The 26,670-nt window shown below is 59.4% G+C and overlaps 1 protein-coding gene across 6 annotated transcripts; it reads right to left on the reverse strand.

Annotated features, from left to right (window-relative positions):
* Window positions 1–839: 839 nt before the first annotated feature.
* Window positions 840–26,461, reverse strand: PTDSS2 (phosphatidylserine synthase 2). 6 transcript variants are annotated; one of them, XM_024987645.2, is made up of 12 exons: window positions 26,134–26,461; window positions 20,169–20,270; window positions 13,144–13,226; window positions 9,620–9,687; window positions 3,835–3,969; window positions 3,503–3,553; window positions 2,985–3,098; window positions 2,715–2,833; window positions 2,269–2,383; window positions 2,053–2,198; window positions 1,655–1,713; window positions 840–1,555 (listed from the first exon to the last, which is right to left on the reverse strand). In XM_024987645.2, the coding sequence occupies exons 1-12, from the start codon at window positions 26,313–26,315 to the stop codon at window positions 1,542–1,544; spliced, it is 1,188 nt and encodes a 395-aa protein (XP_024843413.1). In that variant the 5' UTR covers window positions 26,316–26,461; the 3' UTR covers window positions 840–1,541. The 6 variants fall into 6 exon arrangements, with proteins under 6 accessions (XP_024843413.1, XP_024843412.1, XP_024843414.1 ...); XM_024987644.2 differs by having other exon boundaries at window positions 1,655–1,840; XM_024987646.2 differs by lacking the exons at window positions 9,620–9,687; window positions 26,134–26,461 and adding an exon at window positions 15,155–16,213 and having other exon boundaries at window positions 1,655–1,840; window positions 20,169–20,259.
* Between the last annotated feature and the right edge of the window lie 209 nt (window positions 26,462–26,670).

Genomic DNA, 26,670 nt, shown 5'->3' on the forward strand with positions numbered 1-26,670 from the left:
GGCTCCCGCCGGTGGCCAGCTCCTGAGTGCTCTCCGGTAGAGGCTGGAGCCCTGTGGACAGAAGCGCAGGGCCACGCCCTCGAGCGGGCCTCAGTTGTGCTGTGGGTGGGCCCACGGGGGGACCTGCCCTGAGCAACACAAACAAGGTGCAGACACGGCAGCTTCCAGAGGCTCTGAAGCCTGTGCAGTGGGTTCCTGCCTTCGCTACAAAGCCCTTCAAGGTGCCCTCCCCCAGAAGGAACAGGCTCCACAGAGAGACGGGTGGTCCCAGGCTAGGTGGGAGATGCTCAAGGGGGGGCTCCTGGAGATGGCAGAGGTAGGGAGGCAGACTGGGACCAGAGCGACCATGAACCTGGGGGTGCCAGGCGGACAGGATGCTTTGTGCTCCTAACGGTGGGAAGGCATCAGCCCTGAGCCCAGATGAAAGCTGACACCAAGGCCCTGCGTCTCCTCCCAAAGTGAGGAAGCCCACCGAAGCCAGAGGCTGAGAAACAGCGCAGTTAGCTGAGGTCGATCCTTCACTCTAGGTGTGAAATTCTCCCAAAAAGTAGTTACAGCCCCCCCCCCCCCAAAAAAAAAACCCACGGAAATGAGAGCTTTGAAGCGCTGGTGCTCCAAGAGCCGGGCCTGCCCCGCCCCTGGGAATGTCGGGGGTGTCCTTGCTTCTCTTCATCTGTGTGTATGAAGCTTGAGGCAGTGCACCCACCGCTGGAGGGCAGCGGGGGGGCCAGCACCACACACATCCCACCGGAGTCTGCCAGGACTTGTGTCCAGGGGTGAAGGGCGGGGCGGGGCAGCACAGGGAAGGACGGCTGAGGGGCAGCGAGGAGACATGGAACTGCAGGCCTCCACCATGGCTTTTATTTGCTGTTTGCTCATGGAGGTGACCTCAACTCTGGGCCACAGAGACCCTCATGACCTACTCTCGTGACGGTGGGGACCAGGCCTCAGAGTCTCTGCCTCCAGCACCATCCACGCGCCCTCCGGGTTAGAGGGTCAGATGGAAGATCCCGAGGAAGGGGATGTGCCCTTCCTCAGCCTCTTCAGGGTGTCCCTGGACAACTATCCTTCACACAGGCCGCCAGGGGGTCGTGGGGGACTGGCGGGGCCCAGGGAGCAGGCGGGCACCATGATGCCACTGCTCTGGCCAGGCCATCTGGGTGCCGAAGTGCGGGGCCGCGGAGACCCCAGGCTGACTGCACAGAGGGGCAGGGGCTCTGGCTTCACAGGGACTGGCAGGCCCAGGGGGAGCCCTGGAGCCAGGAGCACGCACTCAAGCACACACGACGAGCCCAGTGCCACCGTGCACACAGGAGGAAAGGGAAATGGGACCTTGAGGGCTGAGGCTGCTGGAAGGTTCATGGCGAGAATCACCAAGGACCGAGGGCCCAGGCGTCAGTGTGGGGCCGGCACCCCTTCTCTGTCGGCCTCCTCGGACCCCGAGGCATCATCAGGCCCGGGTGTGCGCCCATCCACGCTGCCGTCGGCCCTGCCCTGGTGGTCCCTGCTCTGCTGCTTCTGCCGCCGTGTCTCCTTGTACCTCAGGGTGATGTCCCTGCGGGTAGTGGGGGTGCGTCACCACAGGCCGGCCCGCTGTGGGGTCCCTGGATCCCGCCTCGCAGAGGAGCTCAGGGCCCGGGGCCGCGGCGCTCACCGCAGGAAGAAGCGCCAGACAGTCCAGGTGAGGGCCAGCACGGAGCCGAGAGTCCAGCACTGGGCGATGTAGAAGGGCAGGGACAGCGTTAGTGTGTGCGGGTCGTACTTCACCACGATCAGCAGCTCCGTGACCGTGATGGCCGCCACCAGCCAGGCCTGCTGGCCCAGCTTCTTGTGCAGCTTCCTGCGGAGGGAGGTGGGGCTGCGCGGAGGCCGAGGAAGGCCCCGCCCCGCCGCCCCCACCCACCACCCAGGCCCCGCCCCTGCCGCCCCAGCCCCGCCCCCACCCACCACCCAGGCCCCGCCCCTGCCGCCCCAGCCCCGCCCACACCCACCACCCAGGCCCCGCCCTCACCCACCACCCAGGCCCCGCCCCCGCCGCCCCGCGGCCCTTACGGGTCGTCCATGAAGTCATAGATCTCCCGCATGGCCACGCCGCCCACGTTGACGAAGAAGACGAGCCGCAGGAGGACCAGGTAGTGCTCGGGAGGCAGCCACAGCACGAACTTCAAGTAGAAGGTGTTCAGCTCTGCCAACAGAAACTGGGGGCAGAGGAGGGTGGCTGGGAGCCCGGGCTGGGGTGCGCGGGAAGCCCAGCCTCGCCGGCCTTACCACCAGGATGATGCCGCACACAGCCAGCCAGCGGCGCAGGCTGGAGGCCGGCTTCCACTCGAAGCGGACCCAGCTGTAGGGCGTGAACTGGAACACGATCCTCTTCATCTTGCCCCTGGAACCAGCGCCCATCAGCTAGGGCAGCGCGCTCGGGACATGCCCACCTCCCCAGCCCCCCAGGCCTTTTCCTGGACAGTTTCTTTACTTCTTCGAAGAGGGAGGCAGCCGGGGAGGATGACCCCAGAAGGGCTGGCAGGGAAGACAGGGAGCTTGGTGGCCAGGATGGGCTGATGTCCTGGTCGCCGTAAGAGCGATGCCCAGGGTCACATCCCAGGTGTTCACAGGAGGCAGCACCCTCGCCCACGGCCCCTCCCCACAGGGCCTCCAGCCCCCCAGGCCCCGCACCAGGGCCCAGGCCCGCCATATCAGCAGCTCTAGAGACGTACTTGTAGGTTGGAATGTTCCAGAGGCCCTGCCACTTGTATGTCTTCAGGGACAACCACTCGAGGGTCTTCATGCCACAGTAGATGCCCAGCCCATTGCAGACAAGCACGTCCATGATCCACTGGGGGTGGGAGCCAGGTGGGAGGTGGCGGCGCCATGGGCCCCCAGCACCGAAGGCCCTGTCGGAGGGGACCGGGAGCTGCCCTCCTCCCCCCATGGTGTGGCCGGTGGGGATGGAGGCACGGGCTTGTGGTGGGGGCGGGGGCACCTACATGGTCCCACCAGCACTCGCTGAAGTTGGGTAGCTGGTGCTCCAGGCTGTACTCCAGGAACTCGAACATCACACTCACGATCGTGCACATCCACCAGTCGCGGATCATCAGGGTCTGTGGCCGAGGCCAGGGCGTCAGCTCTCCGCGGTGGGACCCTCAGGGACAGCCCGCCCCTCCCCGCCCCACAGTCCTCAGGGACACACAGGTAGGGGGGCAGCTTCCACTCCAGCTGCCCCGATTCGAGACACTGAGGCAACTCTCAGGTGTGCCCCAACCTAGGGGTGTGAGCAGTTAGCTATGGGCTTATCCCACCCAGGGACCGGAGGCCTCCGTGGGTTGGTCTCCTTTGCTCTCTGCTGGCCACTGCAATGCCCAGGACACGAGGTCAGGTTGGGGCCCCAAGCCCAGTAGCCTGCCCGTCCAGCACTGTGGGTCCTGCTCACCTCATGGCTGGAAAACAGCCCAGAGCTCAGGGTGGGCCTGAAACCAGGAGACCTGTCCAACAAGGAGGTACCCACCTTCAAGTACCAGCCGATGAAGTGTGCAGGCACAAAGCCGTCCAGCTTGTCCTGTGGGGCAGATGCAGGCCTCGTGCTCGGTCCCCCAGTGCGCGCTGGGAGGGGACCCTGCCACCACCAGAGGGCACCCTCACACATGAGCCGCTCAGCCCCGGGGCCCCCACCCCGTCCAGTCTGCAGAATGACTCAGGTTCCAGAAACACCCACGACTGGGGCAGCGCCCAAGAGCCTGTCCAATAATCCGCCAGCTTCACGCCCAGGACGTGGTACTGGCTTGCCGGAGGAGCCCCCATAGCGTGAGGCCCGTCAGGTGACCGCTCCCGGGCACTCACCCAGACGTTGTGGAAGGGATCGGTCTTGTTGTCTGCATCGTAGATGAGGCAGTTTCCCCCGTAGTCCCTCTCTGGAAGTGGGACCCCCAACCTGGGGTCCACGTACTTCAGAAACTGGCGGCCGTCCTGGACGGTCTGCAAGGCCAGTGCCCGCGTCAGCAGGGCGGGTCTGCAGTGTCCAGACGGCGCCCACCAACCAGGAGGGGAAGCACCTGTCTCAGTGTGGCCCCACGTGGGGCGGGCAGAACGGGGGCGTCTCAGGTCCGAGGGTGTCCCCATGCCCCCATGGAGAGGCCCAGATGGCCAATCCCCCTCTCCTACCCTGGAGAGGCCCGGATCGCCGCTCCCTCCCCTGCCCCAGGCTGCTCAGGCCGGATCGCTGCTCCCCTCCTGCCCGTCTGCTCGGGCCGGGCCGCACACAGAGGGACGGCATCGCGGGGTGTGCTTCTTCACACAGCGCCTAGGCAGCCTCTCCTGACACGAAGGCGCCAGCATCAGCCAAACATGCCTCTAGACCCAGCACAGAGACTTTGGGTGTCACCCCCAGGAGGGGAGGACCCCCAGCAAGAGAGCCCTGTTCGTCCCTCTACCCCCTCTGGCCACCAGCTGGGGCCCGACACTTGTCATCAGGACCCCGAGTACCGGCCAAGGGACACACAGGGAGGAGGTTCCAGGTGGGGTGACGAGATGTGGTCTGTGGTGTGCGGACAGACGGCACCCAGACCTGCATCTTGTCACATGACCGAGGTGATGCCACGAACTGAAACGTCCCCACATGTGCTCTGGGAACGTGGGATCTGAGGCCCAGGAAGCAGGGCAGCACCTGTCAGCACTGCGTCCCAAGTCAGGATGGCCCCAGACCCTGGTGCCAGGTCAGCGGGACTCAGGGCCCTGGACACTCACGCCTCAGATGTGAGCAGTGCAAGTGTAACCAGTCTGTCTCAGGGCATCTGAGGAAGTCAGCTGCCGTCCCAGCCTCGGGCTCATCAACCAAACCCAGAGGCCAGACCAGGAGCCTCCACTCAAGGGAAGGCCGAGGAGGCCGACTGACTCCTGGACCCTCTGGGACAGGGCAGCAGCCGGGCAGAAATCTGCACACAAAGGCCAGGACCCACATGGCTCCATGCTGCTGACTGACAGGGCCCAGATCTAGGTTCCTAAGACCATTCCAAAGAAACCAGGCTCCCTGGAGAAATGCTTGACTCCAGGGCTGGGGCAAGGGGCCCCAAGATGGGCCTGGGTGCGGGTATCTTCTAGCACCAAAAGGAGGGAGGTGCTCAGAAACATGAAGCAAAACACCGAGATCCCACCAAGATCGGGCTTGTGAGCGCGCCCTGCAGCCAAAACTGAACAATTGGAGCAACAGAACAAATACCGACTTATAACCCGAGGATAACGCAGATGACCGCGAGGGGGCGCTGATGTCAGAACCGAGTTGGGGAGAAGACACGACCCCCGCAGGCTTCCCGCTGGGCTGTGGAGCTGCTCCTGCTCCGGAGAGGGGCCTCCCTCCTGAGGGCCGGGGCGGGGAACCTGGCAGACACGCCTGCCAGGGATCTGGACCATCACCAGCGGTCAGGATGTGTGTCAAATCCTAAAAGGAACACCGGTCACGCCCCCTGCAACCCTGGGAGCAAAGCCAGGAAAACACACGCCAGGCCAACTACAGACAGTGTCTCTCATGAAGACAGTCGCAGAAATCCTCTGCAGAGTCCTGGGCAAACAAGTCCAGCAGCAAATACAGAGGGCCATGCCCCACGACCCAGCGGTTCATCCCAGTGCTGAGCTGGTTCAAAATAAACGAGTTAACACATCCTGTTAATAAAGGGGAAAACCCACATGATCATGTCATCTGATGCAAAAGAAAAGCATCAAACCAACAAAATTCAACAGCCTCTCATGATAAAAACACTCAACAAATTAGGAAGAATGGAAGTTCCTCCACTGATAAAGAGCATCTGATGAAGGCTCCCTACTGAGAAGTTGGGGGTGGGAAGGCTGGTGCTGGGCAGTGAGGCCAGAGATGGACAGACACTCAGCTTGGTGAGGAAGACGTGAACCCCCGTATTCCTGCAGAGACCCCCTCAGAAGCCCCCTGAACAGCAGCAGAGCTGTGAGAACGAATGAGTCAGGTGCAGCTGACAGCACATAGCAAACAGGCCGTGTTTCCAGATGCCAGGACCAGCAGAGCAGTGTGAAGCCAAGATAAGCCCACTGAGCACAGCATCAGGAAGAGAGATACTCAGGGCTGCACTCTGAAACCCACAAAGCACTGCTGGGAGAAGTCAAAGACCCGCGTACGGCAAGAGTCCCGTGCTGCAGAGAAGGATAAACTGAGAGAAGGTGTGGGTTTTACCTAACAATGACTAACTGTAACAGACGATTCACATTAGTGTAAGACGTTCATAACAGGAGAAACTTGGTGAAGGACTAATGGAACCTCTCCGCACCAACCTCACAATCCTGTAAATCTGCATTAAAATAAAGTTTCTTTTAAATAAATAAAACAAAGTATGGACCATTAATAAAAATCAACCAGAACAAAAACTGGTCTCCCCAAGACATACCGACGTCCACAAACACGTGCAGGATGCTCAGTGTCACGAGCCATCAGGGACATGCAAGCAAACCACAGGAGATGCCACCCTTCACACCAAGAGCCGGGGGGACGCGGAGAAACGGGGAGCTGTGCGTGGCTGCGGGGCTGCAATGCGGGCCCGGCCGCAGTGCAGCGCAGTCCTGCGGCTCCTCTAGAGATTAACCACTTCCAGGCGGGTCCTCAGAGGAAGGGAAAGCAGGGCTGAACAGACACTCACACACCCGCATCCACAGCGGCGTTACACAGTCACCAGAAGTGTAGGCAACCCAAGCGCCCGCTCAGCATGAGTGAACACACAGGCGCGGCATCAACACCACGGGACGCTGCTCAGCCTTGAGAAGGAAGGAGAGCCTGACACAGGCTGCAGCACGGATGAACCTCGAGGATGCGAGGCTCAGAGAAGCGATCCAGTCACAGAAGGACGGACGCTGTCTGACTCCCCCCAGAGGACTCGAGGCTCAGAGAAGCGGTCCAGTCACAGAAGGACGGACGCTGTCTGACTCCCCCCAGAGGACGTCCCTGGAGGGGTCACATCCGGAGACACAAGGGTGGATGGGGGGCCAGGGGCTGGGGCCGTGGCAGAAGGGCAGTGAGTGTCCATTTGGGAAGATGAACAGGTTCTGGGGATGATGGTGGGGAAGGTAACACAGCCTGGTGAATGCTCTAGTGTCCCGAGCTGGAAATGGTTGAGATGGCAAATTTTACGTTACAGAATTTTTTTTTTTTACTATAATTAAAAAATTTTTAAATTAAATGCATTGCAATAAACCTCCCCAAAACTGTACCGAATTCTACATACACGTGTGTGTCTGTGCACGCACAAGTGAGTAAAACTGCTCTATGGACTGCATCAATATCAATTTCTTGGTTTGATACTGTCTTATATGTATTTATTTTAAATTGAAGCATAGTTGACTCTAATGGCCAAAAGTGAAGAGAAACTAAAGAGCCCCTTGGTGCCAGTGAGAGGAGAGTGAGAACACTGGCTTAGAACACAACACTCAGAAAACTAGGACCAGGCATCCAGTCCCATTGCGCACGCGTGCTCAGTCACTTACGTCCGACTCTTTTCAACCCTGTAGACTGCAGCCCTCCACGCTCCTCTGTCCACGGGATTCTCCAGGCAAGAATACTGGGGTAGATTGCCATGCCCTCCTCCAGGGGATCTTCCCGATCCAGGGCCCAAGCCCAAGGCCTCCTACGCCTTCTACATCCCAGGGGTATTCTTCACTGCTGAGCCACCGGAGGAGCCCCTCTGGTCCCGCCGCTTCATGGCAGATAGAAGGGGATAAAGTGGAAGAGCTGACGGACTACTTCCTGGGCTCCAAAACCACTGCAGATGGTGACTGCAGCCATGACATTAAGACGCTTGCTCCCTGGAAGCAAAGTGATGACAAACCTAGACAGCGCATTGAAAAGCTTCACTTTGCCGACAAAGGTCAGTCCAGTCAAAGCTGTGGTTCTTCTAGCGGTCACGTACGGATGTGAGAGCTGGACAATAAAAGAGACAGCAAGTCGAAGAACTGATGCCTTCGAACTTGGTGCTGGAGGAGACTCCTGAGAGTCCCTTGGACTGCAAGGAGATCAAACCAGTCAATCCTAAAGGAAATCAACCCTGAATATTCAGTGAAAGGACTGAGGCTGAAGCTGAAGTGCCAATACTTTGGCCACCTGATGTGAAGAGCTGACTCACTGGAAGAGACCCTGATGCTGGGAAAGACTGAAGGCAGGAGAAGGGAGTGGCAGAGAATGAGAAGGGTAGATAGCATCACCGACTCAGGGGACACAAATTCACTCTGGAAGACAGTGAAGGACAGAGGAGCCTGTCTTCTGCAGCCCGTGAGGTCACAGAGAGTCAGACACAGCACACTGCCTGAACAGTGGCTGACTCACAGTACTGTGTTAACCTCAGGCACACACGCCATCTTTATTTAGGCAAAATATCGAGGACCTGGGTAAAGAACAGAGAACCTACCTGTGTAATTTTTTCACAACTTCCTGTGAATCTAATTATTCCAAAACAAAATGTAAAAAGAAACTCAACATGAATGAACAATCTTGGTATAAAATATACAACTGTGGAGGTCTTAACAGGAAACACAGGAGAAAATCTTAATCAACTGGTCTTGGACAAAGAAGTCTTTCACGTGACATCAAAAGCACAAAAAGAGAAGACGCCAGGCCCACCACTGTTAAAAGAACAAGGCCCAGCTGCAGCCTCGGGGGAGGAACGTGCAGGCGGCTGGCAGAGGGCCCTGCGCAGGGACAGCGTCAAAGTCCCAACACTACAGTAACCAACCACCCGGGTTCTCAAAATGGCAAAAATAAAATTTCACCAAAGAGGATGTTTGCTTCCTGGGTCATAAATGCAGGAGAAGTTGGTAAACATCACGAGCCATTCTAGAAATGCAGTGAAACCCATGAAAAGACACTGGCTAAAATAAAAGATTCTGATGACGGCCAAAGCTGTGAGGGCCCCGGCTATCAGGCCGACCTGCCACGACACAGGAGCCCTCCCGGGGTCAGGTCACGACAGAGCCTGTGCCGAGGCTCTGAGCTGCTCCTCTCACACCCGTCCCACGCCAGCCCACACTGCTGGAGGGACAGACAGACGGCGGTGCCTCCACCAGAAACACCTTCCACAGCAGGGGAGCACCCAGGTGAGCTTCAGGGCCGCAAGGGCCACACAGCTCCACTCCCAAGGTGTCTGAGACAAACGGCAGGGGAGGAGGGGACAGACCGTGGCTGCAGGGGGGCTGCGGGGGCCGGGCTCCCCGCTGACTCTGGCGTGTACACACACACAGACACAGATACACGCAGCATCACGACTCCCGCCCTGCACACCTTCCCTCAAGGCAAACTTTCCCACGTGATGATAACTCACACAGCCCTCGCTGACGGTTCTGAGACCAAATATTGAAGTCACACTTCAGACATCAGACAGATGTCAGCGGCAACAAATCCTGATCCGAGATTTCCTAAGGAGATGAGTTTCCAACCTCCTCCCACTGACCACCTTGCCGAACACGTGCCAGAAGGGACAAATGCACGCACAGCCACAGTTGTCCACAGACCGGAAGCGAGGCCACGGCGACTGGCCCGGCCACCGGTGACAAGTCAGCGCCTCCTCTGCCACCTCACACCCACCTGAACCCCACATTCATGCAACCAAGAAAAACCTCTTACCTGGAAGAGTATAAAGATGAGAAACAGCTCGTAGACCACACTAACGCAGAGCCAAAATCTCCAGTAAGCTGCAGAGACAGAGAACACAGAGGGTGGGGCGCTCGCCCCGAGGCTCCGCAGACCCCACGCGGCTCCCTGACGCCCGACACGCGTGGGCCTTGCTCCAGGCCCCTCCCGGGGTCCTAGCAGAGACTCTGGAAGTGAGCTCTAACCCGGGGTGAGCATGCGGTTCTCTCCGGAGCTCTCCCTTCCTCTTCCTCCATTCCTGTCCCTAATCGTCCGTGTCTTTTTGTCTCACTGCCGCAGCAGAGACCGCCCACGAACCACGGGACACGAGCAGCGACAGCCAAGGCCCTTGTCCTGTGTCCACTGGGGACACTCCTAACCCTCATCACTAAGTAGGTCTGCAGGGTTTTGGTAGAGACTTTTTGTCAAGTTTAAGAAAATCTCTTAATCCCAGTGTGCTATCAAATTGGTTCTATCATGAACGAATATGAAAACCCACTCTTCTGCCTTCATGGGAATTCGTTTTTCACCTTCAGTGTTAGTGTGATGAGTGACGCTAACACATTTTCTAACGTTAACTGGTCCCGAATTCCTGGGATGACAGCTTGTTTTAGGAACTGTCCTGAGTTCGTCAGCACGCTTGTCCAGTGGCGACACTTGGCATGCACACTGTGTACTTTAAAGTCGCTGAGAGTCCACCTCAAGTGTTCTCACCGTAAAAACAGCTGAGGTTACACGAGGTGGCAGAGGTGCTGACCGTACTGCAGTAACCATTCTGCAATATGTGCATGAAGTCATCACTCAGAACCCTTAAACTCGCGTCACGTATTGATTATATCCCGACAAAGCTGGGAGAAGCAGCCCTTGTGTTAGCTGGTTCTCCCCCTCACCACCCGCCTTCCACTCTCTCAAGCTCAACCTTCCCTGGCAGATGAGACAGTGGGAAGGGGAAGGTCTAGAGCTGCCCCAAGAATCTTCCTAACCCTGTTTAATGAGGCCTAAGGCACCTGCTCTCCCCATGCTTCTGTCTATGCAGAGAAGAAGCCCACCCCCAGGCTATTTTTAAAAGCTAATTAAAAAATAAGCTGTGCACACACACTTGCCCACGGTAATTCCACAGCTATTCCAGGTCATCCGTGACCACGGCACATGCGCTCCCACCCCGAGCTTCGCTGCGACCCGGGCCAGGCCGTGCGGCAGGCGAGCCGGGCATGTGCGGGCCTGCTCTGCAGAAGCGGGCGGGGGTGTGCGGTGCTCGTCCCCTGGGTTTGAGTCCCTTGGCAGCCGCCTGGGCACAGCTGTGCACACACTGGGCCCGGGGGTGGCCCGGCACCCTTGGAGCCTGTCCTGCATCTGTTTGCCAGGAGACCTGTGAGAACCCATGCTCGCACAGGCAGAAAACCCAAGCTAGTGAATTCCTGGGAAAGTCGGCTATGTACTGGGAAGGAAACAGCTCAGGTGACAAACGTTCTTCAAGCCCGTGAAGATGGGGACGCCTGGAAAAGTCTCCCTGGCTCAAGGCTGCAGCAGCAGCTCCAGGGCTGTGGTGGGAGATGCAGGGGGACACAGCCGTGGTGCCCAGCCGCTGCCTGTGAAGGCGGCTCTGTCCCTGCTCGTCCACACCCACATGGGTCAGAAAGGCCCCCAACCCCCCTGCCAATTGACTGCGGAGCCCACCAGGAGTCCAGGCCTACGCACCCCCACCCCCGGTCCCCAGAGGCCCTTGTCCATCCCCCGGCCGGGGTCTCCACATGCCCCCCAGCCCCGCCCCACGCTCCCTGAACCACCCAGAGGCTCCTGAAGCTGGGTCCCTGAGTCCGTCTGCCCTGCTCCCCAAACGAGCACTTGTATTTTCTTCCTAAACATCAACACTGGCCCCCTCAACCGCACTGGCAATCTGCCTACCTACTCCAGCTTTCAGAGAGAGACGCGAGTGAAAATAAAGACCATGAAAGGAAGGGGGCCTTTGTAACGGGCCAGACCCAATTCCAGTTTCCAAATAAATCAGCTCCCCAGTCCGGTGGGCCTGGAGCCTCGTGTCTGCTCCCCCAGGAGCGACTTGAGCCGGGCCCAGGAGGACGGGGGAGTGGAGACCTCGAAACACCTCCTCATGCTGTCCTCCCGGCCTGTAGATGCAACCTGATTTCAGGATTTGAGTACCAGGTGAACAAGACGTCCGGCAGGTGCCCCCGTGGGAACCTACCGAGGCTGGCAGAGAAACAGGCTCACACGCAGAAACTAAAGAAGGGCCAGGCCACAGTCGGAACACAGACTCAGACACCACAGAGAGGAGGCCGGCCGGGGCCCCTCTGGCCCGGAGCCACAGCCGGGCTCAGAGCACGCGACGCGTCCTGCTGGGCGACCCGGGCGCGACCCGGGTGGGCCCCGCCTGTCCCGCCGGTGACTCACCCAGCCCCCGCGCCCACGTGGCCTCGCTGCCCTAGCGCTTGCGTTCTCCCTTCCAAGCCCGTGTGACAAGCACGGAACACACCTGGTTTCTCACTGATTCTGGTTTCTGACACTTGAGCTCACTCCTCCACGACTCTGGTTAGGAGTCCACACCCTTTCTGGGCAGCAGTGGACAGGCCCAAACCAGTGGAGAAGGTCCTGCGGCCCGAGCTGGGGAGGCCAGGACCATCACACCGCCCCACGCCCCGGGCAGGGACCACGCAGGCTTCAGCCACACCAACGTCTCAGGGGGCCGAGCGGCTGGTGAGCCCCCAGCTCAGAGCCTCCGGGCACGTGAGCCCCCAGGCCCTCCCTTCCGGAGAGAAGCTGGGCAACAGCCAACACAGACCCTTAATCTGCCGCTTCCACAGGTAATCGGGTGGGGACACCCATGCGCACACGTGGAAACTTACCACAGCCTAGCCTATCGCCGTGGAACTGGAAACCCCAAGCACACTGTTATTCCAGGACGGGATCCGTGCACGTGGCACGTTCAGATGAGGACTGCAGCCACCAAACACCCAGTTCTCAAGCGCTCACCAGGACGCGCTCGTGAGGCCTGCGTGAGCACTGAGGACGCAAGGCGCGAGCGCAGCCGCTGCTGCCATGCTTGCAGCTGCGTGTGCGTGCACACACACACACACACACACACACACTACAACGTATCGGTGCTTATATTCACGAGCGGCTTCTATTTTCATTTAAAAGGATGACCCTGGGATGGAGGCGGGATGGTGGAGACAGGAGCGCCGGCTGCGGAGGGTGTCCAGTGACCCCCTGCCGTGAAGAGCAGGGGGCCCTGCAGCGGAACGCAGAGCACCTTCGAGAGGCCGCCAAGTGCCCTGCACGGTCCCAGGGCCCCTCCGCCCCCAGGAAGACTTCCCTGACTAGCACCGTGTGGGCAGGAGCGGGACAGGAGGGCCCAGAGCGGGGGAGTCGGGGGAGAAGAGGGGCTTCCCGGCGCCTGCGATGGGGAGGCGCGCAGGACACTCACGCAGCAGCACAGACACACGCGACCCTCAGAACAGCACCGCCACTCGGCACACACGGAGAAAGGAACGGCAAGTTACCTGGATGAGGTCTGGAAAATGGCCCGTCTTTAGCTTGTGTGACTCCAAAACATAAGAAAACCAAAATACTGGCCACAATACCTCTGCAAATAAAGAACAAACAGCCCTCAGTGTGCGGAAGCGTGAAGCTGTGGGTCGGCTCCTCCTAGGCAGGAGGTGGGAGGGAGCCTGGGGCACCCACGGTGGGGACCGCCCTGACCCCCGGTGGGGCAGAGCTGAGGCTCAGCCGTGGTGAAGCTGGTGGCTGAGCACCGCCGCCCTGGCCTGCACGGCCCCCAGAGGCACCACCACCCCGGAGAAGGCCCTGGCCCCGGGCTGGCTTCTGTGCACCATCAAGGGCTAAGGCGGCTGCGCGGTAAACACACACACCACAAACAAACAAACACCCCTCCAGGCCCACACGTGACGGTCCAGGGTTCATAAGGCCCTAGAAGGAAAGAGGCTGTCAGGGTCCCAGGGCTTCCCGCTCTAACAGGCAGGCCCCTTGGTGGCTCTCTCACCCCAGGGCTGCGTGTCCAGTCCGAGCAGGAGCCCCAGGAGACAGCGAAAGGCACGCGTTCCAGGCCGTGGTGACCCCACGTGGCCCAGGAGCAGGCCTGAGGACCCCGAGCCCGGGCCCCAGCCCTGGCGGTCAGTGCAGACTGGGCGCGGAAGCACACTTCCCGCTTCCGGGCCCAGCGAAAGGACTGAAACGCCCTCCCACCCGGCGAGACTACCTGGGAGAACCTGTCCACCAGAAGCACTTTTAGAGGAAAGCAAATACATCACGCTTTAAAATAATCTTTTAATTTCAGAACAGAAAACTTACAAAGACAATACAGAATCTCCCGCATCCATCACTTTGGGACCTGTCACAACCGGTGAACCGACACTGACACATAACTAGAGTCCACAGCACTCCTTCTTCCAGATCTCCTCAGTTTTTAAGCTAGCGTCCTTTTCCTGCTCCAGGCCCCAGGCCCCACACGACAGCCGTCTCCTCAGGCTCTGGCAGCCCCTGTTTGGATGCCTGCACAGTGTTGAGGAAGACCGGGCAGGTGCTTTGTGGGTGCCCCTGAATGAAGGCTGTCGTTGCTCACGACTAGATCAGGGCTACAGGATTTTTGGAACTGAGACTACAGATGTTAAGAAGACCATCTTTCCATCGTATCAAGGGTACACGCCATGGACACAAGCCGGACCACCGGTGCCAACCTGGATCCCCGCAGGGTGCCTGGCAAGTGTCCCCCTCGCCCTCGGGAGGGAGGCCCCTGCATGGGGGTGGGGAGCAGCTCCACAGCCTGACAGGAACACTTCTGTCTTCTCCTGACTCATTGCTGACATCAGCAGGGACTCGAGGGTATCTACATTGTATTCGGGTTATAATTCAGCACTTGATTGTTTTCTTTGCTCACACTCTTCCAGCTTCGGCTGCTGGGAGCTTTCATTCAGCTCCTGTATCTCTTTGACATACCCTATCTTTGTGGGGTTTTGTATTTTTTTTTTTTTTTTTTTTAGCATTCCCTTCTTTCTGGTGCTGGAAGATACCCCAGGTTGTTCTTGCGGGCTCCCTGTCCCAGCCCTGGAATCAGCCATTTCTCCAGAGCCTGGCTCCTTTATTGGGGAAAGAATGGTCTTGGGAACCAAGACCTGGGTGCCCATGTGCTCCTTCCCTCTGGACCCTCTTGGCCAACAGAACAACAAGACGTGTGTGCCAACCCTGCACACACGCACACTGCAGATTCGCCTGTGTGCAACCCGGCTCCAATTACACTGCGCCCGAGTCCTCACTGATGCCCAGCAGCACCTCTTATCCACGGGTCGCTCTCCCCTCGGTCGCCTGTGACCTGCCCCCAGCGCTGAGACCCTCGGCCCCCACCCGCCGCCTGTGTGGTCCCAGGGCTTGGGGCAGCAGGGAGCCTGCTGCTGACCCGCGCCCGTGGGAACCAGCGTCGCCCCAGGGCACAGTGCTCTGTGCGCGGCCCGGGCCTTCACGCCTACAGACCCCACTCACGGCTACAAGGCAACTTACGGGGCTTTGGTTGGGACCTCGCTGAATCCACAGGCCCAGAAGAAATGACACCTCACCAATACTGAGATCCTATCAGCAAACACGGACTATCGGTCCCGATTCAGATCTTTGATTTCAGTCATCAAAATTTTGCAGTTTTTCTTACGTGGATCCTGTACACTTTTTTTTCCATTTACACCTGAGCGTTTCATTTTCTCCGGTGACTTCGGTCAGCGCCTGCCCCCGGCCCCTCCCTGAGGCGCTGCGCTCACGCTGAGGCAGGGGCTCCTCCTTTCACAGCGGCATTCCCGCCTGGGGTCCTCCGCCTGCTAAACAGTCTTTACAAGTTGCACACTTAGCTTGGCGTTGTTCAGTCCTGTATTTACCATTACAGCATCAAGACAGCTTCAAGGCTCCCCAAATGCCCCCACTCCACCTCTTCACACTGCCCTGCCCCTGGAAAGCACTCGTCCCTCTGCCCTCACAGCGCCGCCTCGTCCAGATGTCACAGCACTGGGCACACGTGGCATACAGCCTTCCCAGATGCGCTTCTTTCACTCCACAACAGGCATTTAAGCTTCACCTCTGTCTCCATGGCTTGGCAGCTCATTTCTTTTTACTGCTTAATAATATTCCACTGTATGAACGAATGCAGTCCACTGTTCACCCATTCAGCCACTAAGGACATTTTGGTGGCTTCCAAGTTTGGTGCTTCCGAACAAAGCTGCTGTGACGGTCCCCGTGCAGGTTGTGTGTGGCCATGAGTATTCAGCTCCTCTGGAAACACCAAGGTGCAGCTCCCGCTCCTACCGGCGACGGACGCGCTCCTGCCTGCTGGGGCCGGTGGGGCGCGTGTGGCGGCACTCTCTGCGGGCACACGGGGCTGCGTGTCCTTCCCGGGCTTGCGTCCTTGCTGGTGTCCATCCAGATCTCCCGCCAGGTTCGTCTGCGCTGCTGGAGTCCCCGTGCAGAGCTCTGGAGCTCTCTGCACAGAGAAGACAAACACGCCGTCAGGCGCGTGTCTGGCGAATGTCCCCCACCAGCCTGAGGCTTGTCTTCTTGCTGTCTCAGCAGCGTGTTCTGTAGAGTAGAAGTTTTTAATTTTAATCAAGTCCAACTTACCAGTTTTTTCTTCCACAGAGCATGCTTTTGGCATTCTATTTAAAGAGCCATCAGGACTCCCCTGGAGATCTAGTGGTTAAGACACCTGCTTCCCTGCAGGGGGCGCCAGATAGACCCCTGGGAACCATGATCCCACGTGCTGTGTGGCGCAGACAAAAAAGCCATCAAACCCATCACCAGATTTTCTCCTGTGTTTTTTTCAATAAATTTTAGTTTTCTATTTTACATTTACGTCTATAATCCATTTTGAATTAATTATTGTGAAAAGTATATAGGATCTGGTTACTCCAGGGCCACTTGTCATCACGCTCCTTACTCTGCTGACTTGCCTTTCTCTTCTGTCAAGGACGAGGGGGCCGTGTGGCTCTGGGTTCTGCTTTAGCTTCCTCCAGCACCACTGTGCTGACCACTGCACCGTGTGCAGCCAGCCCTGCAGCTGGGCAGCCTCCCCCTCTGGCTCCCTTCCTCCTAAGTGCTGTGGGCACATTGTATTTCCTTCTGTTACAAATAGGCAACATACATTGATACTGTACATGTATTGATGAGTCTACACATTTACAAGTGCATAAGTCCATCCTAAAGAAAATCAGTCCTGGGTGTTCTTTGGAAAGACTGAAGCTCCAATACTTTGGCCACCTGATGTGAAGAGCTGACTTATTTGAAAAGACCCTGATGTTGGGAAAGGCTGAAGGCAGGAGAAGAAGCGGACGACAGAGAATGAGATGGCTGGATGGCATCACTGATTCAATGGACACGGGTTTGAGTGGAGTCCGGGAGTTGGTGATGGACAGGGAGGCCTGGCGTGCTGCAGTTCATGGGGTCGCAAAGAGTCAGATACGACTGAGCGACTGAGCTGAACTGATGTGCACATGTACGTAAACATCCCAAATGTCACCAACAGATAATGAGCCAAGGGACTGGGGCGTGTCCACACGGTGGACCATCCCTTGGAAACGGACCAGAATGACCGCTGACAGACACGGCAACACGGGCGTCATGAAACCATCATGCTGAGCAGGAGGGGCCAGACACGAGGGCACGTGCCGGCCGAGACTGTACGACAGGCCAGAAGGGCCTGTGGGCTTCGGTGCAGACGGCCCCCGGCCTCGGGGAGCCCGCGTGCACCCACCTGGTGGTGGCGTGTGCTGACCCGGCTGGCTCGGATGGCACGCCCATAAATATGAGATGGCACGCCCATAAATATGAGATGGCACGCCCATAAAGCTGCTGGAGGAGGGGAGTCTGCTCTCCTGAAGCGACAGAACACGCTAGATCCAGAAAAAGAGGCGAACTTCAAAGTTCAGGGAAAGCAAACCAATTTCCTAAATTTTTAACATAGATATTAATAAAAAATAACCATAACCTTTGGGAAGCAAACATCAAAAGCTCCGACATAATAAAAAATAAAAATACGTGGGCTCCAGCAGCCTCCAGACACAGAGGGCCGTGCCACAGCCCAGGCTGTGAGGTGCTGACTCGGGGAGAGACAGAGGGCTGCGTCACAGCCCAGGCTGCTGTGAGGTGCTGACTCGGGGAGCAGGTGAGCCCCCTCTGGGGGTGTGAGGGGTCCTGTACGCTCACCAGTCCCTGGGAAAAGCTGCAGAACCTCGATCAGGTGCAGGCGTGGGGCCTGCAGGCTTCCAGGACGGGCTCCAGGCACCATGGCAGCCCCAAGGGCCTGGAGGGAACTCTCCTGCCCTGAAGTGGTTGAGAGGGCACAGCAGTGCCCGGGGCCCCAAACTCCTACCCACCTGCCCTCCCCAGCCCCGCCTCTGCTGAGATCACATGGGGGACTCGGCAGATACCCAGGTGGCCCTGTTGGCGGCATCTGTGCCCTCGCTCGGACACGGACAGCTCGGGAGAAAGGCCGGCACAGGATGAAGAGCGGGGGAAGTGCCCACAGGGGTCCTGGGGTGGCCAACAAGCCCCCTTGACACTGGGGGCTGGGGTGGGGGTCCCTGGCAGCAAGGCTTTGTGACTCACCCAGCAAGCGTCTGGTGGGACCCAGCCCTGCCCCCGGGATGGTGTTCCAAGACACTCTGTATGGGTGGGGGCGGGGAGAGTGGCTCTCCCCTGGGACCTCTCTAGCCCGGTGACATCAGGACTGCTCGACTCTGGCCCAACCTCACAGCCACATGGGACACCTCTTCAGTCTGACCAAGTTCTGCCTTCCGGGCTCCCTGCATGGCTGCGCCCAGCAGACGGTGCAAACCCTCCCCTCAGGGCCAGCACACAAATTCACAGCAAAGGCCAAGTTCCAGTCAGAAGCCCCCTCGAGGCGAGAGCAGGGCCCTGGCCAAACGGCCTCGAAGCCTCCCAGATCCTCAGGGCTCCCTGAGGTGGGGGGACAGCCCCCCGGGGCCCACCCGGGGTCCAAGAGCAGCGCAGCTGCCTCCTCGGCGCCGGGCCCCACTCCCCGTGTGCCGGCCTGCGGTGTGACCACGGAGGGCCGGGGAGGACTGGGCACTCAGAGGGGCTAGATTTGGGGGCTGACACGCAGAGCTTGGAACGAAGAGGAAGACCCAACAAAGCCAATGGGGAGACTGCAGGGAGGCGGGGGGACCCCACAGAGTGTGGACCCAGGAGTCCGGGCAGGAGGCCTGCACCTCATGGGGGAGGGCGAGACGCGCCTCACGTGTCCTGGACCCTGGCGTCCACGTCTCAGTCCAGCCGGAGGGCAAGACCCCAAGGGTGAAGGAATACAAGCCCAGTCTACCCGCCGATGATGACCAACAGTCTCCTGGCACCTGTAGGCTCTGGGCGGTGCCCTCCACCTCTCCTCCTGCCTGGCCTCCTCCAGCTGCCCTACCAGAGCAGGTGGGGCCTGGGCCCCAGGACTGGACAGCAATGGGGGCTTCGTGGGACCAGAGGGGAGAGGTGAGTCCGTCCAGTGTAGAAAATACACAGAAATGAGTTTTAAAACCAGCTAATCTTCCCCACGCACTTCTGAGACTGGCCCCAGAATCTATCGGATTCAGGCAAAGGACACAATCCTGCCAACTAGTTTCTTTCTGGAGATAAGAGAAGATGGGCCACACTCCTCACACGGGGCCAAAACTTTCTAACAGCCTCTTATCAGCCCAGTGCAGAGCACGGCGCCAACTGAGGGAGCCACTCCTGGCCTTCCAGAAAGCCCAGACACTCAAACTCAAAGTTACCGTGATTCACAGTGAGAAATGAGGATTTGGCCTTCCTCTGCGTCTAGCCAGAACTCCTAAAACCCCCGGAGTTCCCTAATTGCTGAGGGCCACAAAGCTGTCCCTGGTTATGTTTCGAATCCCACCTCCAAATGGGACCATCCACAGGTCCCCCAGCCCTCTGGGGGCGGGGGAGCTGACTGCCAGTGGCCTGCCTCAGTCAATCGGTCGCGCTGTGTGAGGAGCTCAGGGGCCGGGTGAGTGACCCCCCAAGGGCCTCCGGGACGCGTAGGCGCTCAGCACCCCTGCCCCACCACCCACCCCGCGTGTCTCCCCATCTGGTTGTTGCTTAGTCTTCTTATGGTGAACTTTTTATAATAAATAAGCAAAATGTTCCTTGATTTCCGTGAGTCACTCTAGCACACTAATTGAACCCATGGAGGGAGCATCAGGTGACAACCGCATTTGCCACTGGGGGCTAAGAGGGCGGGTGCAGCCTGGAGGGGCTGAACCTGGGGCCACGTGGCCTGGCGCTGCCCAGGGCGACAGCATCGGAACTGAGCTGACCTGCCAGACACTCAGGTGAGGCCTGGGTTGCCAAGGGTTGGATGGGTGGGGAAGTCGCCCCATTGAAGCTGACCCGAACCCCTGAGCCCTCCCTGGAGCCAGGTCTATGGTGCCAGGGCTGGGCCAGGCAGAAGAAGGGCTGAAAGTGCCACAAGGCCCCAGGGCCCCAGGAGTGCAGACCCTCGCCCGCTGCCAGGCTGGGCGGGTACCTCTTGGTGTTGTAGGCCGTGTCCCTCGGCGTCTCTTCCAGCAGAGTCACATAGCCCAGCACGCAGGTGAGGATGAAGAGCACGGTCAGGGTGTGGGCCCGCCTGCAACACAAACACAGCCCGCGTCAGCGCACGGACAGCACGCGGTGACCACGTGAGTGGCACACCCCGAAGGAGCGCACTCCGTCTTTGACCTGCAGCTCAAAACCCACTGACCGCTGGCTGCTGGTCTCGTGACGCTCGGGCGGTCCTCTGCCTGCGTGTCGGCTGGGCGGGCGGGCGGCGGGGAGCGGGGGCAGCTCTTGTTCAGAGGGACTGGGCCACAGGTCACACAGCTCAAGTCACAGGACAGATCACGCTGAGAGACCAACCTTGCAGTTTATGCCATGACCACACGTCAGAGCCCCGCGAGGGTGACGAAGAGAGGCCCCAGGACCCAGACTGAGGGCGTGGGGCACAAGCACTGCCGCCCACCCGGAGACCGGGCCGGGGATGGCTGCCCGGACGGGCTGGGAAGTGGCCCCTCCCGCTACCGGGCCACCCAGCTGAGGCTGCAGCGTCCCGCGCGGAAGGAAGGAGGTGGCTCTCGGCAGCCAGCAGGCCTGCCTGACCGGAAACACGGCCAGGGCCACCGCGCTGTGTCGAGCGCCACACGCCTGCCGGAGCCCCTGCCTGCTAACAGCTGTCTGTAAAGGAGGCAGGGACCCAGCTCCTAGACCGAAAAGAGCAGTGTGTCCTTGGAGAGACACCTCCAGCCTTGAGCAGCGTCCTGACGACCAGGCAGACAACACGCGGGAAGCCCCGAGCCCAGGACTGGCCCCCGAGTGTCAGTTCCCTGCCTGCCGTCAGAACTCCGTGAAACAGAAGAAACCAGAGTCGGTCACGAGCTTGGAGAAAACACTCACAACACTCACGCCTGACAGAGGCCTCTGTACCCAGAACACACGAAGAGCTCTTACAACTCAACAGTAAGGACAAACAGTCTCCTGCAAACGCAAACAAGACTCGACACACACCTCACAGAAAAAGGCGCGTAAGTGGCCGGCAGCACGCGGGAGGCGCAGCTTCGCCGGCGAGGCTGCGTGCGGACCCGCGGGAGCCCCCACCCCGGCCTCCGGCTGCCCCCCGCGTCCCCGACCCGGGCAGCTCGCTTTTCTCCCATCTTCACTCAACAGCAGCCCACAGCTGCCACAAAAGACGCCATGAGGAGTCGAACTGGAGCTGCAGAGTTTGGGTTAGTACAGGAAGAACTGATACGTGACGAACGCTACATGCGAGTCCCCCCACCCAAAGACAGACTCTCTCCCTCTCTTCAGTTGGTATTTTATGCTCTTTATCATGCAAACAGAAACAGCTGGGTGCGGTAAGTCAGCTCCAAGTGAAGAAGGCAGACACTGCATTCATTCTTTTACCACGTTTCACAACACTGGCATTTAAAACTGTCAAAAGTGAACAAACTCCTACTTTAACTGTTTTAATAAAATTCAATAGTAACATATTCACGAGTGAGTTTGAGGCCGCGAGGGAGCTCCAGGACCTCAGCCTGCCAGCTGAATTCCACGCAAGTCTCAGGCCCGAGACCGGCGCGGGCGACACCGCAAGGCGCTGCTGCAGGCCGCCACTCCTGAGGCTCCCTGGAGGTGGTGACCCAGAAACTCAACTTCTGCTGGACACCAGCCTACATACAGAAGGACGCGGCGAGCTCAGCTGCCTCTCCTGGGTCGAGGACACAGCCCACCCTTTCCACCCGATTTGCACAGGAGAAGCAGAGTCACTGAGACCCCACCAGGGCTGAGCTGACAATGACGAGGCGTGGGACTCTACCTCACCTCGGCCCTGAAGATGCTCAGAGCTGAGCCGCATTGCCAGGGTCACTCAGGTCGGTGACAGGGGCCTGGGGTCTGAGCCCTGCCCAGGACGGCTCCAGCACACCAACACCAAACCCTTGTCGTGAGGTGAGGAGACCCAGTGTGAGTGCGCCCAAGTGACACAGACAACACGTTGGCTAGAATATACCATGTGCCAACAAACCTCAATCCTGCCTTCCTGCGCTCTCGCTCTTGGAGCAACACAAACAGAGGGCTGGATATGGGGAAAGATGAGGTGGGCAGGGGCAGGGCGCAGAATCAGGGAAGGCCTCACAGCAGGCCTGGAGATGCAGGTCCAGGCCTGCAAGACAAGAGCTGAGGGCCAGCACAGGGCAGGCCAGCAGTGGGGCCCACATGGCTGGAGGAAGGGGTCCCGCCCTGTGAGGACCAGACTGGCAGGGGTAGAGAGCAGAGGGGGCTTGGGTGGAGCCACAGGAGGCCTGCTCAAGCCCGGGGCGTCTGTAGCCTGCACTCCGAGGGAGGCAGACACCCCTGTGCTCCAGAACGCCCAGCTGCCTGCCCTGAGAGGCTGGGGCCATGCTTACCCTAGTGAGCATTTTCAAAGGAAAAAAGCAAAAAACAGGAATAAGTCAGAAATCAAGGTGTTAGAACAAGCCCCAAAGGCCCCTGCACTACAGACTCCTGGCCAGGCTCCTTTTCAGCTCAAACACCAAGTCTAAGCTCAGATTTCTCCTCAAAAACCACAGAGCCCAGAAGTGGGACAAAATTCGTAAAGCAGTGAAAGAAATGTTGAAGCAGCATCCCCAACCCTGAGGAGTGAAGGTGGATGGAGGAAGAAGGCGGGAATCCAGCAGCAGGCCTGCCGCGCAAGAACCACCAAGGGAAGTTCTCTCGACAGAAGGGAAGAGACATTTGAGGGAAACCCGGGGGCCAGGAAGGAAGACACTCCAGGCACTGTCCTCATGAACGCTGACCGGGGCCACCAGGGCCCAAGTCGGAAGGCCAGATGGATCAAAGCGGACTCGATGTGGCCAAGTGCAGATGCCGGCGCTCACTGTTAACAGAGACGCTGCGACAATGACACGCTGGGGCTCAGGACACAGGAAGACTCCATGCCCTCCAGACGCCAGAGCTCCCAGAACATCGCCGGGCTGCCTTGTTGAGAGGTGACGCGGGGATCTGGGCACAGGGATCGCTCGGCCGTGAATCCTGTGACTTGGCCGCTGGGCCAGCGTGAGGGCATGAGGACAGTGGGCTCCCGGCCACGGCCAGTGGAGATTGCCCAGACGTCAGCCCCTCTCTAGAGAGGACCAACCCACTATGCCGCATGGGCAGGGAGGCAGTCTGCCAAGCCAATTAGAGGAGATACGAATGTGTGGCTGTGAGAGTGAGTGCAGAGCGACGGCTTGGCCACGTAAGGCCAAGACCAGACGGCCAGTCCCGGGCCTGCGAGAGGCACCTAGGGCCACTGACCAGCGTGACCAAAAAGGCATCAGCTGGCAACTCATGCTGCCCAGATGTGGGCGAAGCTGGCAAACCCCAACCCACAAGGACTGAGGAAGGCGTTTCCCAGAACTTGGGGCATCTAAGATCTGCTCTGCAAATTCTCATACCTACTTTTAAAGCATATTGCTAAAAAAAATAAATAAATAAAGCATATTGCTAACAGCGGAGCCCCGAGAATCAATTTAGGGCACTCACCCAAGGCTCAGTGTTGTAAGAGGTGAGCATACAACGAGCGTTTCCCAAACGTCACAACCACCCATCTCTTCCCTGACTGGAAGCGTGGTGACCCAGTGTCGATTCACTTATCTTCCACCTACAGGTGGTAACGTTTAGAGGCAGCTGTCAGCACTGGGTCTCCAAGAGGGACTGGAACAACGCTTAGGCATTTTGAGCTGCTGTATCTTTGCACACTTTCCCAGAGTCTGTGGTGCTGACGTTTCCGAGGCGCTCCCCACCAAAGGCACCACGACTGCACAAGAGGGGTCGGCGCCGCGCAGACCCTGCCGGCCTCTGCCCCTTCCGGCCGGAAGCAGCCCAGACCAGGACACCAAGGCTCAATCTGAACTCCAAACTCTGTCGCTGATGATAAGTTGACCCCCAAGAAGCCCAACCTTCTTTGAAAACGAAAACTGTTAGAACAAAGTTTTGAACATGGAAGAGTTATTTTGAGTAACTGTGGAACATATAGTCATTTCCACAAATATATACCTTTTAGTCTTTAATTTTTTGGTAACACTCATTAGTAAAATTCCATAAAACAAACAATTAAAAAGAAAGAGTTTTTAAAATCCCAGCACAGCAAGGCAATGATGGGAGACTCAGAAAGTGGCTGGGCCCTACAAATACAAGTGAGTCATTCTCGCCAGGTGAGCATCTGGTTACCTGCCTTACGGAAACATGAAGCTTCTTCCCCTACACAGGTGAGGGCAAACCCGGGATGCAACAAAAACCACATACGCCGGCACCCCAACACCTGTGGTGGAGAGGCTGGGGCCCCCGCCCTGGAGGCAGGTCCCCGGAGCCGGCAGCCCTGGGGCACGCCCTCCTCAGAGCCCTCCAGGCTCCATCAGACCTCCCCACAGGACGGCCAACTACGGCAGGCCTTTCTGCATCCCCACGGGCAGGGACCCATGGGCTGGCAGTCTGTGCTTCTAAAGATACCTGCACTCACTCTTCTCACTCTCTGCCTTCTGAGATCAGTGCAGTGCTCAGCACCCCCCAGCACAGGAAGCCTGCTTGTGCCAGAACCTAAGCTTCTCGTTTCGCTCTCCGTTGTATGCCCTAAAGCAGCAAGTGGCAGCCCCCAAGACAAGCACTAAATGAACGGGAAAGAAGCAAAGCAAGCCGGGCCACCACTCCAGGACCGCAGTCTCCCTTCAGTGGCCAGCAGCTCGCGTGTGGGAGGACTGTGCCCTCTGTCCTGCAGGACAGCCAATGGCCTGGTCCACGCACAGAAATGTCCAGCAGGGTCCCACAGTACTCAAGTCACTAGCTCCGGGGCCGCACCCTCACTGAGGAGGGCACCCCATCCTTTCCCCCTCCTTCTGGCTTCAGGCCGCTGGCGCACAGCAGCTTCCCAAAGCAGGGCCGGTCGTCCCGTCACCCACCCCTCTCCCACCCCTGCCCGAAGCAGCTGCCTGCACAAGAGGAGATAACACCGACCTCATCAGAGGGCTGCTTCCCCCACCACACCCTCTCCTTGCCGCCTCTTCTGGGTCAGATACGACACTTGTGGCCGCACGTGCACCTCCTCTGAGGCTTCCCAGACTTGCTGAAGAAGCTGCTTCCGTGCAGCATCCCTGCGGACTGCGGCCCAAAGCCACCGCTGTCCCCAGGGCCCATGGCGGGACTCAACTTCAGCTGGACCTGAACTGAGTAGCAAAGGGCAGCCACAGCCCTCCTCTCAAGCACATTTTCCAGGATACAGGGTTTGTGCCTCTAACAAGGAACGGAAAAGCAGCTCAGACAAGCAAAGGATAGCCCAAGGTCACTGGGTCATCAGGTGCATGAGCCATGTCTGGGACCTGTTGACCCAAGGCTGGTTTCCTGGATCCTCAAACGCAGAAGCGCCCAACTCGGCCCATGAACTCTTCCACCTCTGTTCCTGGCTGCCCCTCCCTCCGTGACCCCCCCGTGAAGGCAGACCAGAGGACGGCCTGAGCCTGAGCCGAGGCGTGGCCAGGTCAGAGCTGTACAGGGGTCAAAGGACTGGCCTGGCACGGGGCCACTCAGGAGAGGGAGCGCCTTCCCTCCACACTCGTCCGCTGGGCTCCCTCCACACTCGTCCGCTGGGCTCCTGGCGTGGAGTGCGGCGCGGATACTGCCCCACTCGCCGGGGGAGCAGGGTATCATTTCACAGGGCATCCGCACCGTCAGAGAAAGGGGCCGGACGCAGGGCAGCGGGGGACTGCGGGCAGGGAGGTCAGGAAAAGCCGCTCTGAGGAGACTTCGGAGCCAAACCCTCCCGGGAGAAGGGACAGGGGTCAGAGGTGGGGGCTGGACACCGGGCAGGCCGTGTCCGGGGGGCGGCGGCGAGAAGCCGGCCCCGGGGTCCCGGGGCACACTCCACCCGCGCGGCGTGGCCACGCCCCTCGCGACCCGGCCGGCACCCGGCGACCGCCGTCCCTCACCAGAAGAAGGTGTTGGTGCCGTCGTCGTAGACCTCGGACTCGGTGCTGCGGCGGCCCGCGGCCGGCCCGCTCGCTCGGCCCGCGGCCGCGCCGTCCGGCGGCTCCTCCAGCGAGGCCTTGCCCCCCGGCACCGGGGACCCCGGCCGCGGCCCCTCGGCGCCCCGGCGCTCGCCCCTTCGCATGACGCCCGGGCCCTAGCCGCTCCGCCCCGCGCCTTGACCCCACGCACCCGAGTCAGCGCGAGACCGCGCGAAGAGCGCCGGGAAGGGGTCGCGGCGCCCGCTCCGCAGGGTCTCTGGAGAGCAGAGGCTGGGGGCGGCAAGGAAAGGGCGGGCGGTGTATTGTGGGACTTGTAGTCTGAGCGGCTGGGCGCGGGGTATCCTGGGACTCGTAGTCTCCGATGTCATGCGTTCGGAACAGTGCTTGCTGGGAGGGATGCCACCTGGTCGCTAGGTAACAAGCGTTGCGTGAGTTGCGGGAGGAGCGACGTCTCTCTAATCGGGGCGGGGCGCCCAGGCTGCCCCAGATCCTCCTCCT

Source organism: Bos taurus, chromosome 29 (assembly GCF_002263795.3).
Source record: "Bos taurus isolate L1 Dominette 01449 registration number 42190680 breed Hereford chromosome 29, ARS-UCD2.0, whole genome shotgun sequence".
NCBI lineage: Eukaryota > Metazoa > Chordata > Mammalia > Artiodactyla > Bovidae > Bos > Bos taurus.

What these genes read in the sequence shown, in the direction of transcription:
- PTDSS2 (XM_024987644.2), bottom strand. Translation starts at nt 26,315, where the DNA reads ATGCGAAGGGGCGAGCGCCGGGGCGCCGAGGGGCCGCGGCCGGGGTCC. An exon ending in ATCCCTTCCACAACGTCTGG is followed by an intron (nt 3,554 to 3,834) that starts GTGAGTGCCCGG and finishes TCTGCCCCACAG; the next exon opens with GACAAGCTGGACGGCTTTGT. An exon ending in GCGAGTGCTGGTGGGACCAT is followed by an intron (nt 2,834 to 2,984) that starts GTAGGTGCCCCC and finishes TCCCACCCCCAG; the next exon opens with TGGATCATGGACGTGCTTGT.